This window comes from Balaenoptera musculus, chromosome 15 (assembly GCF_009873245.2).
Source record: "Balaenoptera musculus isolate JJ_BM4_2016_0621 chromosome 15, mBalMus1.pri.v3, whole genome shotgun sequence".
NCBI classification, from domain to species: Eukaryota; Metazoa; Chordata; class Mammalia; order Artiodactyla; family Balaenopteridae; genus Balaenoptera; species Balaenoptera musculus.
Window position 1 is genome coordinate 84,290,798 of NC_045799.1, and position 14,994 is coordinate 84,305,791.

The 14,994-nt window shown below is 45.9% G+C and overlaps 1 protein-coding gene across 7 annotated transcripts in view; it reads left to right on the forward strand.

Annotated features, from left to right (window-relative positions):
- Positions 1-14,994, forward strand: part of RNF216 (ring finger protein 216) — a 180,761-nt gene that overhangs the window by 95,294 nt on the left and 70,473 nt on the right. Inside the window, exon 14 of one of the 7 annotated variants that reach the window (XM_036826036.1) lies at positions 7,124-7,251. The exons of the other annotated variants lie outside the window; for them this stretch is intronic. Within the exon in view, the coding sequence (XP_036681931.1) occupies positions 7,124-7,186 (63 nt within the window). The 3' untranslated portion in view covers positions 7,187-7,251. Of the gene's footprint in view, positions 1-7,123; positions 7,252-14,994 lie in introns of those variants that run through there. 7 annotated transcript variants of the gene reach the window in all.

The window sequence follows — 14,994 nt, forward strand, 5'->3', positions numbered from 1 at the left end:
GGGCTGTCCCGGAGCACAGCCCCTGTGGGTGTAGGGAGGGTTGTGTGGAGGGAGCCCAAAAACAAGACACTGGACACATCCTTTAGTAGCTGCTGCTTTGGTACAGTTCCGTACCAGCATGTTTGGTTTTTTTAGTCCTTGGGTGCTGTTTAAACATGGAAAAAACCACGTAACCATCAGAGTTTTTTCCCCACACATTTTAAAAGGCTTGTTTTCCAGCCGAAAGCTTGTTGGATTAAGCTTAATTTCTCACTCAGATGGCTTAATTTCCCTAACTCTGATGTGCATACAGAGATTTGCTAAATTTTCCTTTTAACAACATGCTTTCCCAGCTGCTGGGAGGCCTGCTTTTTTTTCTGTGGGCCTCCTGACAGAAGTGCAAACCGTTTAAGGCCTTGTGGTACCAACTGCTGTTTATTACCACAGGGACTTGGATATTGCTGTGTTTTCCCAGGAGTTGCATTTATCTGGGGTTTGTGGCTACTCTCCTGTCCCTCTGAGCCATATGGGAGGCAGGGACCAAGGTTGCGCTGGGCTGCAGTAAAAGCCACAACCCCTCCTTCAGAGTGAGGTCACCTCCCTGCCCAGCTCCAGTCCTACATCCTCATTACGCAAGGAAGTGAAGTCTGTTGCTCGGATGCGATCTGATTGGAACCATGTTTTCTGGGACACCTCTGCTTAAATCTTTCAGCAGAACACAAACAGCCTTTTTATGGCTTGTTTTGTAAAAGGTACATTTTCACAAGACTGAGGCTTGATACCGTTCATAAATAAACACATCCCTTTACCGCCCAGGCGAAGGAAGAATGCATCGGGGAGCAGTTTGGCTGGGCTTTTGCTTTTCCCTCTCTGAATGCCTGGCGTGCACTGTCCATCCAAGGGTGGCTGAGGGGAGAACACTCTCTTGCTGCCAAAACCACAACAAATGACAACTTTCCGTTCTGTCATCTCTCTCCGCTCCACTGCTGGGCAGGCAATTCATTTTTCTACCATAAAAGGGCAACAAAGCTTGTGTAGAGCCGTGGTGCCTTCTGCACTGCAGTAAGAAAGCAGAAGACAGGCTGGGGAGAGGGACGCGTCGCAGTAGGTACAGCAGCACGTTGGCCGAGCCCACATCGCTGCTTTGGCCAGCCTGCCGAGCAGCAGCCTCAGTTGGGGAAAGCAGGGCAGGGAAGGCCTCCCATCTGCCTGGGTACCATCGACAGCTCACGCTCGTCTAGTGGGACACAAGTGTGTAGTTCAAACCCTGTTAGGGGGAACTGCACTGAGCCTGCCCAGGTGGTTCTATGTTACTGGCATTTGGTTCTCTCCATTTGTAATTGTAGGCGCTGGATTTATAAAGGGAGTAGAGGGGACTCATACAGCCCATACATCTTCACTGTGCAGACGAAGAAAGGGGTTAAGTGCCAGGTTCACGCAGCTTGAGGAAACTATCACACTTTAGTCTTTTGGTTATATATGAACTTCGGGTTCAGGGATAGCTCTCTAACCTGTGTATGTCCTCAGTGGTCCATTAGTGTACAGTTTGACTCAGTTAAAGGTGAGTCACAGAAGTCTTGACTAATAGAAATACAGTTCTTAATTGATGGGTTCAACCAGGGTTTCAAAAAATAGCTGTTCTTTATAGTGTTACCTGTAAAATTCATGGGTCCTTTAGGTGATTGTAAATAAATGTGCAAAGTCAATAAAGGAATAGGTAGAAAGCAAACACTTAGCAATTTTGACAACACATAGAGCACTTTGGAGCTAGGGGCTGCGTATTTCCTGCCCCATGCAGCCTGGCAAAGGAACCAGGATACCAACTCAACACAAATTGAGCTACAGCACAAAAAACGCTGTTTCAACAGGAGCCCCACGCCAGTCCGTGGCCACCCGTGCAGATTGCTGCTCTGGGCCTCTGCCTTCTCTGTGGGGAGCGGCTGCTGCGCTGGAGAGGGCAGGTTCTCAGATTGAGCCAAGAACAGTGCCCACATCTTTTTGCCTGGCTCCCTTGAAGATTTTCCTATAAAGAAGAACTGAGATTTGCTTTGTCATTTAAACTTACCTTAACTCTAACTACATGTCTGATTTCTAAGCGAATACTGGAACTGAACTGAGCACATTCCTAAGGGAATAAAAATCATGTCCAAGAATCTTGCTGATCTGGAAATTTGGGAGGAAAGCAAGGATTTTCAAGGTTAAATTTTATTACCCAGATAGTGCTGGTGGTCAGAGTAGATTCTGAGCTCATTGGCTCAGAATCAAAAGTTAACTCAGAAGTCATTCCTGAAAAAGAATATCACTGCGTAGAGATGGCAGAAACAAGCTCAGTGTGAATGATTGATTCAGTATCGCATACCTCAACCTTGTTGGAAAGTGTAAGACTAGTTTAAAACGTTATCCTTGCGGCAGATAAAGCAGTTGAGTAGTCAGTCTTCAAATAGAAATTTATACAATTCTATTTTAGTATGACCTTTCTAAGTTCTTTTTTTCTCAGTAGTGTAAAACTGAATATCTTATTAATCTATCAGAGAGCTAATTGGTATGTTTTTCCTTGGTACTTCGCAAGATCTTCACTGCCCTTGGAGTAAACAGAAAAATGCCCCAAAGAATTCGTCTCCACTGCGCACCTCCCACATTCTTCCCTTGTAGAAACCTTGGAAGCCCTGGTTTTTTTGTCAGAAGCAGGAAGTGAATTTCATCTTCAAGAACAATTACTAATTCTTATTAAGTGTAATTTTTATAAGGCTAATTTCTCAAGCAAATAGCATTTCTTTCTTGGATTGAGTCTCTCCTTCCCCATCCATCACTGTGTATGCATGCCTGGGCGTCCTGGCCATGTGGTGACCAGCTTAGAGACATCAGCCTGCTTGCTTCCTAATTTGGTCAGAGTATGCTTCAGGCAGCCTTGCCTAACTTAGAAAAACACAAACACAGGGAGTAGCTTTGATACAGCAAAGGGGAATTTCCTTTTATCAAAAGACCTACAGTTTGCCTCTTACTTCCTCTAAAAAAAGGAAGTAACACTTTGGGAGGCTGTAGCTTGCCCTGCAGTTCCCTCTTTACGCCTGCTTCTTCATGCCAGCTTCTTCCAGCTAGTTCCTGCTCTTTCCTCCTCATCCTTCTTAGTGCCTCTCAACGTTTACAGTTTAATTTTATTCTTAAGGATACCCATTTTCCACTTGAATGTTCAACAGGGAACAGATTACATATGGACATTCATACAATGGCATACACCAGGCGTTGGCAAACTTTTTTTGTAAAGGGCAAGATAGTAAATATTTTAGGCTTTTTTGGACCATATAAGTCTGTCAGAGCTGCTCAGCTTTGCCTTTGTAGCTTGCAAGCAACCGTAGACAATATGTGAACAAATGAACGTGGCTGTGATCCAGTTAAGATTATATTTACAAAAAGAGGCAACAGACCAGAATTGACTTGTGAACCAGTACACCATAGCATTAAAGAGAATGACGTGGGTCCAGTTGTGCCAATCTGGAGCTATCACCAAGATGTATTAAGTAAAAAAATAAAATAAAATAAAAACAAGGTGTAGAACAGTGGGTATTGTATGCTTATATCTGGGTCTCACATGGGAGGAGGAGGAGATGGGTGCCAACATGTGAATAAAATCTGTGTGGAAAGATAAATAAGAAATGGGTTACAGGGCATTGCTTTGGGGGAGGCTTACTCTGAGGGCAGGGTGGGAGAGGGGGAGCACTGTGCGTGTACTACTTTTCCAACTAAAAGATAACTGCACCCGTTTTCGTCAACCCAGTCATCTCTGAACTTTTAAAACAAAAGGATTTTATTTTATTTGTTTTTAGGGAACTTGAATGATAGACATGTGATTTTTAAAACATGCTTGTATATTTTCAAACCCATAGACCTTTCTCCTGGATCCCTGTGAGGGCTGACTTTGCCACCCTCAAAAGGAGTGCTTTGCCTCAGGTTGTAGGTGACGTGATGCAATTTTGTGGCCAGTGGAAAGAGCTGGAACTCTGGCAGCTCTGCCTTTCTTCTCGCTGGCCTTTCTGCAGGAGCCCCATCTCTAGCACACAGGACCGTATGCTGCCAGTGAGAAAACCTTGGCGCAGAAGTCAGAGCCCCGTGGGAATAGATACAGCTTTCAGTAACTATGATTCAAGGCTGATTCCAACTGCTTCCTTTTCCCACAGAGACTTATTTCTGACTAACAAGTAAGGATGGGTTCTGATTCACCCAAGCATTGCTATCACCGGCTTTTAAAATGTCTGGTTTTGGTTGTGAAACCAGCAGAGAAAGTTGTTACTTTCCTAGTATGTAAAGCAGTTCACTTTTGGTAGGTGAGGGACAAGTGAAAGGTTGTGTCTGCTTAGAAGGTAATGTAGCTATAAACAGCTCAGGAGTCACAGATGGCTGTCCACCTTGCTTCAGGGCCCCCTCCCCCATCTCCTAAGCAAATGTTTTTCAGATAGCCATGCTAATCCTCTCCCACGCCTAATTTGCAGGCTTGTTTGCTGTCATTCGGTTCTAATACAAAGATCTGTGTAGGAATGTTGGATATCGTACCTTTTGAAATCCCCCCTTGGAAACACGGTGGGATGGAGATTTGCAGAGATGGGGAAGCAGTTGCGACAACATCGTCGTCTGTCTCTTGCACTGAAGGAGTACCTGGCTGCCAGACCGGGACCTGTTCTGCATCACTTGTCTTGACTTTCCTGTAAAAGCTTAAGTGGGAAGGTACCAGTTTTGCTGAACAAGCAGGCATTGCCTTTTATAAGAGAAGTCATTTAAAACACCAGAAAGGTGTTTGAAAGATGCTGGCATAGTTTCCTCTGACCTCAATTTCATACACTGGTAACTCTTCAGTGCCTGAGACTTAGCACTGACACCCTCCCCACCAGGTGGCCAGAGGCATGTGTCCACTCCAGAGGAGAGGAGAAACTATACTCAGCTTGATGAAGGACACTGAGAAGTGCTTCGCCGTACATACTGCCCCTAAAGGGAAGCTGGACGTTATAAAAAATAAATTTAAAACTAACTACCCATCACCTCTCTCCCCCACACCCTCCCTGCTTCTCTCTCTCTCTCTCTCTCTCTCTCTCTCTCTCTCTCTCTCTCTCTCTCTCTCACTCTCTCTCTCTCTCTCTCTCTCTCACACACACCATACACACGCACCACACACACACACACACACACTTTCCTCTTCTGCCAACACCGCCTGCCTCCCCCCAGCTCTCCCCATTACTGCTTTTAACCTTGAAACCTCTGTTGCACATTTATGCATTCATCCTGTTCCTGCTCTTGCATTATTAATGGGCCTGGAGCAATCCAGCCAGAACACTGACATTACTAATTACTGCTTATAACCGAGAAGTAAGGAGCAGGGAGTAAAGTGGGTCACGAGACGGTGTCATAACAATAAAATACTGCTGTCAGGCAAAATTGCTTGGTGTCTGTGCTGTTTGTTGAGGGTAGAGGTGGATCTTCACCATAAGCTGACCCAGCACAGACCCTGTTGGTGGGAGGGGAGGTGCTCTTCACATCACATCGGTCACCCCCGTCTCACTGTCTGTGCACAGGGTTAGAGAAGAGGGTGCGTTTCTCTCGGAACTTTGAAACATCCAAAACTCTTATGGCAGAACAACCCCTTTGAAAGCGAGCTCTTTGTGCGCTGGCGGTATGAGCCGGACAGGACTGTGTTAAAGTGGCAGGAGAGGCGTTGCAGGGAGACTGCGGGGAACCGGCTTCCGCCCTCGCTTGGCCATGTGCTGAGTGCTGGCATCAGCCCTTCACCTCCAGGTCTGAGTCTGCCTACCTGAGTTAAGTCTCCCTCCAGCCCCCAGATCCCAGCTTTGCACGAATGTGACACGTCGGTGGTGTTGGGAGAAGTGAGCTTGGCAGAACGAGCACGTGCACTTACCTAAGGTACAAAAGACTGGGCGGCAGAGCGTTGCCAGAGGGCAGGGCCAGCAGCCCCCCTTCTTCCCTGTGGAACAGAGCCCTGCTTATGCGAGGGCGTGTTTGGTTGACGGCCCCTGTGAGCTGGTGTAGTGGTTTCTGTGAGAGGTGAGGACAGCACCTCCTTCCGTTGTTGCTTCAGGGAGAGGAGAATTTCATGCCGCTGGAGCCGCCTTTAATGTCACCTGGGGAACCTTAGCAAACTGATCTCTAATCAAAAGCCTGCCCAGCTTCTGAGGAACACTGACCATGTTTTCTAGAGTAAGAGGAAGTAGAAAGGGACTTCAAAGGTATGAGTAAACTGTAAGACAGTTGAACTCTGCAAACGTGGGTTACCTGCCCCCTCACGTATCATTTTCTTGAACGCTTCATTTCTAAATTATTTTACTCAAGTGTGCTATCATGCAATTACAACCCTGAGTCCAGGAGAAAAGGAAAACTACTTTGAAATAATGTTTGTTAATTGTTGAAAAGCAGGAAAAACCATTTTGAGAGGACACAAAGCTTATATTTTTCTTGGAAAGAAAACAGCTTCACAAAAGTGAGGAGTTATTAATCGTTTGACGGTAGAACTGAAAGGATGTGGGCTTCTATGTTCCCTGATTCATGATCTGCCTCTCTTTTCTTTTTCTTTTTTAATACTAAAAATATGGCCAGAATTGAGAGAATGTAGGGAGAATGAGTCATGGTTCTCAAAACTGAAAGTAAATCCTGTCGCTTTTCCCACATCTCACACACCAGCAAGATGCTGAAGCAGGCCGCATGGGAGGGCAGGCACTCCTTCCAGTTCCACGCCCCCGGCTCTCCCAGTGGCATGAGTGGTCCTGGTGGTGGTGCTACATCCCAGGAACTTATTTTGTCTTAAGGTCTTGACATGAGGGATGGAGCCACGGCAGATCCACTTAAGGAAGAAAGGTTGTTTCCTTAATCCAATTCTTTGAATGTTTTCATTTGTTTGTTTTTCTGTTCTCTCACTCAGTCAACATTTGAATTCAGAATCTCTTAAATTTTTACTTTAAAAAGCAGTGATCTGGGAATTCCCTGGCCATCCAGTGGTTAGGACTCAGCACTTTCACTGCCGGGGCCTGGGTTCAATTCCTGGTCAGGGAACTAAGATCCTGCAAGCCGCACAGCGCAGCAAAAAAAAAAAGATGATTAAAAAACAGCTATCTGCATAGTAATGTTGACTGTTATCTTCATTTAGGAGCCTGAGTCATACTTTATCAAAAGCAACCCTTTCTGGCTTCCCTGGTGGCGCAGTGGTTAAGAATCCGCCTGCCAACGCAGGGGACACGGGTTCAAGCCCTGGTCTGGGAAGATCCCACATGCCGTGGAGCAACTAAGCCCGTGCACCACAAGTACTGACCCTGCGCTCTAGAGCCTGCGAGCCACAACTACTGAAACCCATGCACCGCAACTACTGAAGCCCGCATGCCTAGAGCCTGTGCCCCGCAGCAAGAGAAATCACTGCAATGAGAAGCCCGGGCACCACAGCGAAGAGTAGCCCCTGCTCGCCGCAACTAGAGAAAGCCCGTGCGCAGCAACGAAGACCCAAGGCAACCAAAAATAAAATAAATAAAAATAAATAATTTTTTTTAAAAAACAACTCTTTTGTTGATCAGAAAGTAGGATAGATAAATTGAGAATTGGCCCACTGCTAGAGTCACCAGAAAAATTTTTCATAACCCGTGCCAAAATATATATATATATAAGAAAGACCTATAAGTACTGATCAGGAAATCTCTCCAAGAAGTGCACTGTCAAGTGCAAAAAGCAAGGTAAAATGGGTGCAGAGTGAGCTTTTTTTCTGGAATGAAACACAGGCTTTCACTCATTATGCCTTTTTGTATTTCTCAGCATGTACATGTGTCTTTTTTTCTTTGACCAGTGTCCACAGAGATTTAAAAAACAAAAACTACCCCAGCATAGAATTCTGAGCTTCAGCTGACCACTTTTTCCCCTGACGTTCAGTCTGTTTGGAATGAACGAGTCGATAGCTCCTCCTTCTCTTTCTTCATAGTTTCTGAGTATGTGAATGTGTCATATTAAGTAGTTTTCACCCTACTTCATTTACCGTCTGCTTATACTTTTCATAGCTTTTAACTCTACTTTTTCTCTCAATATAAAAATAATTGAAAGAGGATAATCATTGCCAGAATTATCTCGGTTTTACACAATTCTGTGCTTTTAACAGCAAAATGAAAGCCTGGCGTCCTCACTGGCCAGCTGTAGGAATCCAGGACTGGAGGCAGGAATGTCTTCTGTTAAGAATACTCTCGTGACTCTTCCAGGAAAGCTTGGCAGAGCTTCAGACAATGTAGACAGTAAAGTTCCATTTTCTTCACTTGAACTGAAGTGCTCCCTCCGTCTGTTAGACCTAGAGCTGTGTCAGAAGTAAGTGAAATTCACTAGGCAAAAACTTTTGACATTAAATGTTTTGGGGACTTCCCTGCGGTCCGCTGATTAAGACTCCAGGCTCCCAATGCAGGGGGCACGGGTTCGATCGCTGGTCGGGGAACTAAGATATCCCGCATGCCACCGGTGCGGCCAAAAATAAAATAAATAAATTAAATAAAATAAACGTTTTAAGTTTTCTCAGGGAACAGAATCAATACACAGAACACAAAGACTTTGTTCATTGAACAAAGATCTGTTCTCTGATATTTATTTACTGCTCCAGTCATCTCTTTTGTTTCATTTCCAACAGCCAGGACCTTTTATCAAACATAAGTAAAATTGTCAGAACAGCTGTTTTTTCCTGCTAGAAAACAGGGGAAAGAGTATGATAGGGGGCTTCCCTGGTGGTGCAGTGGTTGAGAATCTGCCTGCCAATGCAGGGGACACGGGTTCGAGCCCTGGTCTGGGAAGATCCCACATGCCGCGGAGCAACTAGGCCCGTGAGCCACAACTACTGAGCCTGCGCGTCTGGAGCCTGTGCTCCAAACAAGAGAGGCCACGATAGTGAGAGGCCCGCGCACCACAACTAGAGAAAGCCCTCGCACAGAAATGAAGACCCAACACAGCCAAAAATAAATAAATAAATAAGTAAAATTAAAAAAAAAAAAAAAGAGTATGATAGGAAGTTAGTTGTAGTGTGAGTTTGAGAATCCTGGGCATAACCTACGTAAACTAGGCAAGTCCTTCAATTTCTTAGTAACATGGTTTCCTCATGTGTGAAATGGATATGATGACGTTCTCTCTGGGCTATCTGAGGATTGAAGGAAGGGATATTAGTAAAATTCTGAGACAGCACCTGTAATCTTTAAGTCCTTGAAAATGTGGGTAGGTCCATTTATCTTCTCCCTCCCCTCGGACTTGGGAAATAAACAAAAGACGAGGTTTTTACTGTTCTTGATTCCTCCTCATTTGAGGCATTTGGTTTCTCTACTTCAGTCTTCTCTGAAATGATACTGCTGAATCACTTGGGTTCCTCCTCTGGAATGAGATCTACTTACCTTAGAATCTTTCAAGGGGCAGAGGAGCTTCACACAGACTTTTGGACCTAGAAGAAACTTTAAAATGTCATTTAGATCCACTGGTGTCAGCGTGACAATCCTTCCACAATATCTTTGTCCAAAAATTAGATACAAGTATACTCTTTCTTTGGTTTCTGAAAACTCTGCCTCTTCCCTTAATTTCGAGGTTTTGATTTGGAACCTGGTATTCCTGACAGATATATTCAGTTGACCATGGTAATGAATCCAGTTGGAATAATCAGGGCTTCTGCTTTTGTCTTTTAAGATCTTCTGTAGGTAAAATTCCTTTACCACAGATATCCCTGTCTTTGAAAACTTTGTTGATAAGTTTTCCAAACTCAGCCATCGTAGCTCAGGCTGCTATAACAAATTACCATCGACTGAGTGGCTTAAACAACCAACATTACTTCTCACAGTTCTGGAGGCTGGGAAGTCTAAGATCAAGGTGCCGGCAGATTGAGTTCTGGTGAGGGCCCTCTTCCTGGTTTGCAGATGGACATCTTCCCTATATATCATCACATGACAAAGGGCAGAAGGAACAGGTTCTCCTGTCTCTGCTTACAATGAATCCCATTCATGAACACTCCACCCTCATGGCCTTCAAAGGCCCTACCTCCTAATACCATCACATTGGGGGTTAGGATTTCAATGTATGAGTTATCCAAGGACACAAACATTCAGTCCATAACTCCAACTCACAGTGTTTTTTAAGAAATAATTGATAACTACAGTTCCAACAGAACCAAGCAATTTAGACAAATCCTGGGAGCCTTTTGTAGATGATTTGGTCTACATGGTGACAGCCTTTCCTGCAGGCACCGAAGGTTCTGACCAGTAGCACTTAATCAGAGAACTGATAACATTCAGACTGTAAACTGCTTACTGTGTGACTGTCAGCAAGTCATTTACTCTGACTCTCCTCATCAGAAAGATGGACGTGTAATTCCTATTCCACCTCATCTCAGGGTGGTTGTGAGAAGCAAATGAGGTTCTGTGAGGTGAGAGCACTTTGACAAAGAGTCAAGAGCTGTTCAGACACCACGTGGCAGCAGTAGTGTTCTTGAGATTTTTGAGAAGTACACACTTTTTTAGAAATGGAAGATTGGATACCTTCCCTTCAAGACACACAGTATGTTGGGGTGACCAGTCTCTTTCATGGTTGATTTTCAAAGAGAAGGTTAACCCTGGAAGATTGACACGAACAAGGAAATAAAGTAGAAGATCCCAGGAGAGCAGAAGCAAAGAACTTTTCCAAGATGCGTTTGAGGGCTGCCCCCTCAGGATCCAGAGGGGCAAGGATCAGGGAGAGTTAAAAAACTAAGTGGAGATTATCATTGGATAACTTATGTGGAGCCTTAAAAGTGAAGATGTTTATCAAGGCACATTTTTCTAAAGCTCAGTATGGACTGAGATTGTATCTGCATTCTTTCTGCCATGTTTTTACAGTGTGTGCTTCACTAAATTTTTTACATAGTTTTCTACAAGATTAGTACTTAGAATGCATTATAATGCTATGAATGTAAAGAATTCACATTTGAAAATGTTTTGCTTTTGTCCAAGCCTTCTTAACATACGTATTTAATTACAAGGCATGTGGATTAATGGGGCTTTGAACATTTAAAGCTCTTTTCCTGAGATTAATTTGATTTAATTACTCCTGAGATAGATGTTTGCAGCCTTGGTGACTTGCCATTTGGATGCAACTGTGAGAGAAGAGTGGCTAAACCATGACTTCTGTCAGGTTCAGCTTTTGGCTATTTATTTCCCTTCCACTGCATACCCTTCCCTCTCATTTTCAGCTCGTCACTTTGTCCTTTTGGTTTTGGATGGAAAGAGGAAAGGTAATAGAATTCGCCTCTGTGGAGTTCATCTTGTAGCTGGCTGTATTTTCAAAGTAGTAATGTTTAGTGTACATTCCTTAGTGTTCAGTAAAATACAGTAACAGAACAGTTTATGCGGCCCTGCTCTCCCAGACTTAAAAAAGTCCTCCCTTGCACCCTGGGTCCTTCAACCTTGGTGGCCTATGGGGAGGGGAGGGGTAGGCCCAGGCCCACAAAAGAGCCCAGACCCCAGACAGGGGCCAGTGGGAGTCCCCCTCTCGTAACATTAGTCGCATCTAGTTCTGAAGGCGGAGGAGGTCAGGGAGCCTGTGGGGCACAGAGGAGGAGTGGCTGTTCAAGTTCACTGTATTCCTTTTCAGCTCAGGCCATCTCCACCAGGGGAGCCACCCCGTGTCCACACATTTGCAGTGGGTGACAATCAGGGTGCTTCCCTGGTTCCTACAGCCCAAGCCCAGTGAACGAAGGCTCGCCCCTCTTTCTGCTGTGGTCTGGCTCCCTGTAGGAAGCAGAGTGTGGCATGAGCAGCCAGTGGCACGGGTGGAGGGGAGACAGAGGTCTGGCCAGCAGAAGCTGGCTTCGCCCGGCGTGGGGCTCACCTCAGCAGTCCCCGGCAGCCTCGTCCACACGCGCCTCAGCAGGAACGGGTGCGGGGCCTGTGGGTGGGGGGCAGTGCAGATGGCCCCAGCAGGAGCCCACTTTTCCTTCTTAGGGGAGCTAGGCAAGGTGTTTCATTGACTTCTTTAGCCACCTCAAAAAAAAAAAACGAGGCACACCATTTGATTTGCTAAAGGAGGGAACCGTGCAAAAGTAAAAGCTTCGTTTTTCCTTCCTATTTGTGAGGTGCCTTTTGGACAGATGCTGCTTGGGAGCCCATTGGAATAGCTGTTAAGAAATCAACAGAGCCCCCTTTCTCCCCCTCTGCTCCACAGGCGGGGCACAGGCACCCGGGCCTGAGGGCAACTGGGGATGCTACACGACTACTCGGGGTGATCTTCGCTGCCACTGACATAAGCCAAGCTGGAATTTCCAGAAACCCCAGGGAGCATTGTACAACAGGAGTGGTGGCTGGTGCTTCCTGCACAAGCAAGTCAGGGATAACAAAGTCTGGCAGTAGTTTCAACCTCAGGATTTTTTTTTTTTAGTTTATTTGGTTGTGCTGGGACTTGGTTGCGGCAGGTGGGCTCCTTAGTTGCAGTTCAAGGGCTCCTTTGTTGCTCCACGTGATCTCCTTAGTTGCTTCATGCAAACTCCCAGCTGTAGCATGCACGTGGGATCCAGTTCCCCGACCAGGAATCGAACCCGGGCGCCCCCGCATTGGGAACACAGAGTCTTAACCACTGTGCCACCAGGGAAGTCCCTCAGGATTTTTTTTTTAATGCAGACTCCCATTTAGAAAGCCCAGCTAATGGAAACACATGTTCGGCCATCACAAATCAGAGCCAAACACTGGCCAAGCTGAACTGCTTCTCTGCCCACTTGTTCTTCACACATCACTGTCTACTTTTATCTAGGTCTTAACTCAGCCATGGCAGCCTTCTCACCATATGTCACTTGTCATATCATAGTGTTGCAATTTTTTTTTAAATTTATTTATTTATTTTTGGCTGCATTGGGTCTTCGTTGCTGTACGCGGGCTTACTCTAGTTGTGGTGAGTGGAGAGCTGCGCTTCGTTGTGGTGTGCGGGCTTCTCGTTGCAGTGGCTTCTCTTGTTGTGGAGCACAGGCTCTAGGCGCACTGGCTTCAGTAGTTGTGGCACGCGGGCTCAGTAGTTGTGGCTCGCGGGCTCTAGAGCGCAGGCTCAGTAGTTGTGGCGCGCAGGCTTAGTTGCTCTGCGGCATGTGGGATCTTCCCGGACTAGGGCTCGAACCCATGTCCCCTGCATTGGCAGGCGGATTCTTAACCGCTGCGCCACCAGGGAAGCCCTGCAATTTTTCTTTAAACAAAAACTACCCCTGTCCCCATCCGGAATTAAGTTAGAAAATCCTGTCTCTCACTTGTCTCTGTGGTAATGGCCAGAGTAATTAGGCTATGAACTCTGCTCGGCTAATCATGAGCTTTGTACAGATTCTATCCCAAGACACTAGTATGATTGCCACCCACTTCCCCCAATAATAACTGTATCGCTCATTGATTATCTACTGCTGTGCTAAGCACTCTGAAAACTCTTACTAGTCCTCAGAGTAACCCTGAAAGGCGTCATCATCATCCCCAGTTTACCAGATGGGGACACTGAGGCTCAGGGGTTAAGTGCACACCTGTAAATGGCAGAGCCAGGACTGAGGCTCGAATGTCTGTTTAGAAAGTTCTAGTGAAGCAGTTAAGATCACAGTGCCTGAGTGCCTGTGACCTTGGAGTCTTCACAGGGAGACTGGGGATAATGTGGTACCTGCTCAGGGTGTGATGAGGAGTGTGGCAGCACCACCAGGCTCTCTTGTTGCTACGTAAGAACAGCAGCTGTCGGTTATTGAGCACTCACATTTCTCATTTATGTTTACAGAAATCCTGCCGGGTACTTGTTTTCCCCATTTTTGTTTTGTTTTTGTTTCCCCGTTTTTTGTTCCCTGTTTTCTGCGGAAGCAGAGAGGCCAGGACTTTCTCAGGGTCACACAGATTCCTCTGATCCTCTGCTCTGCCATGTGGTGCTGCACCTTTAGCTTGCGGGCTGGCATTTACTTTTTGCCATATGATTGTAGTCATTCCATATGTACACTGCTGTGCCTTGCTTTTTTACTTAACATGATGTAAGCACTTTTTGCATTCTCTAACCATGTGTAAACATGTGTCATGGGTGGCTGTCATTCCATCAGTCAGATGTGCTTCAGCTTATTCACATGCACCCCTGAATTGGAAATGCAGGAGGCTTTCCGCTTTTGTTGCTGCAAACAATGCAGTGCACGGCCTTGTATGTAAAGCCTTCTCTTTTTTAGAATTATTCATGAGGATAGATCTCTAGAGTAGGACACTTGGGCCCAAGAGAATCAATTTTCTTAAGACTCTTAAGACATAGTTCCAAATTTCTCTCCAGGATTGTATATGGTTATCTTTCCTCCAGTACATGCTGCTTATTTTAAAAGGAAAAATGTCATCTGTTCTTCAGCACAGAGACTGGCTGCCCCAGGCTGAACAGTGACACATGCTGCCTGGCTGCCCTTGAGAGAGGCACTGACACCTTTGAAGGGCTGCTTTGTGAAGTAGCCTTTGAGGTGATTCCGGAGGATTTCAAGACAAAACAGGAATTTTCGGAGTCCAGATTTGAGCAAAAGCAAGTATAGGCCAGCACATCGGTACAGAGTTTGTCCTGGCAGCGTGACACCCACTCTGGTCTCAGTTGTCCTTCTCTGAGTGGACAGTTGTGCTTGCATTTTAGTGCAGGCGTTTCTTGATTGTCCCTGCCGTGAGGAGAGAAGCTGCTGGGGTAAAGAAACAGCATGAGAAGAACCAAAACAAACCGATGGGGGCTTCCCTGGTGGCACAGTGGTTAAGAATCCACCTGCCGATGCAGGGGACACAGGTTCAAGCCCTGGTCCGGGAAGATCCCACATGCCACGGAGCAACTAAGCCTGCGAGCCACTACTGAGCCCGCGTGCCACAACTACTGAAGCCTAGAGCCCCTGCTCCGCAACAAGAGAAGCCACTACAATGAGAAGCCCGCGCACTGCGAAGAAGAGTAGCCCCCACTCGCCGCAATTAGAGAAAGCCCGCGCGCAGCAACGAAGACCCAACGCAGCCATAAATAAATAAATAAATACATGCATAC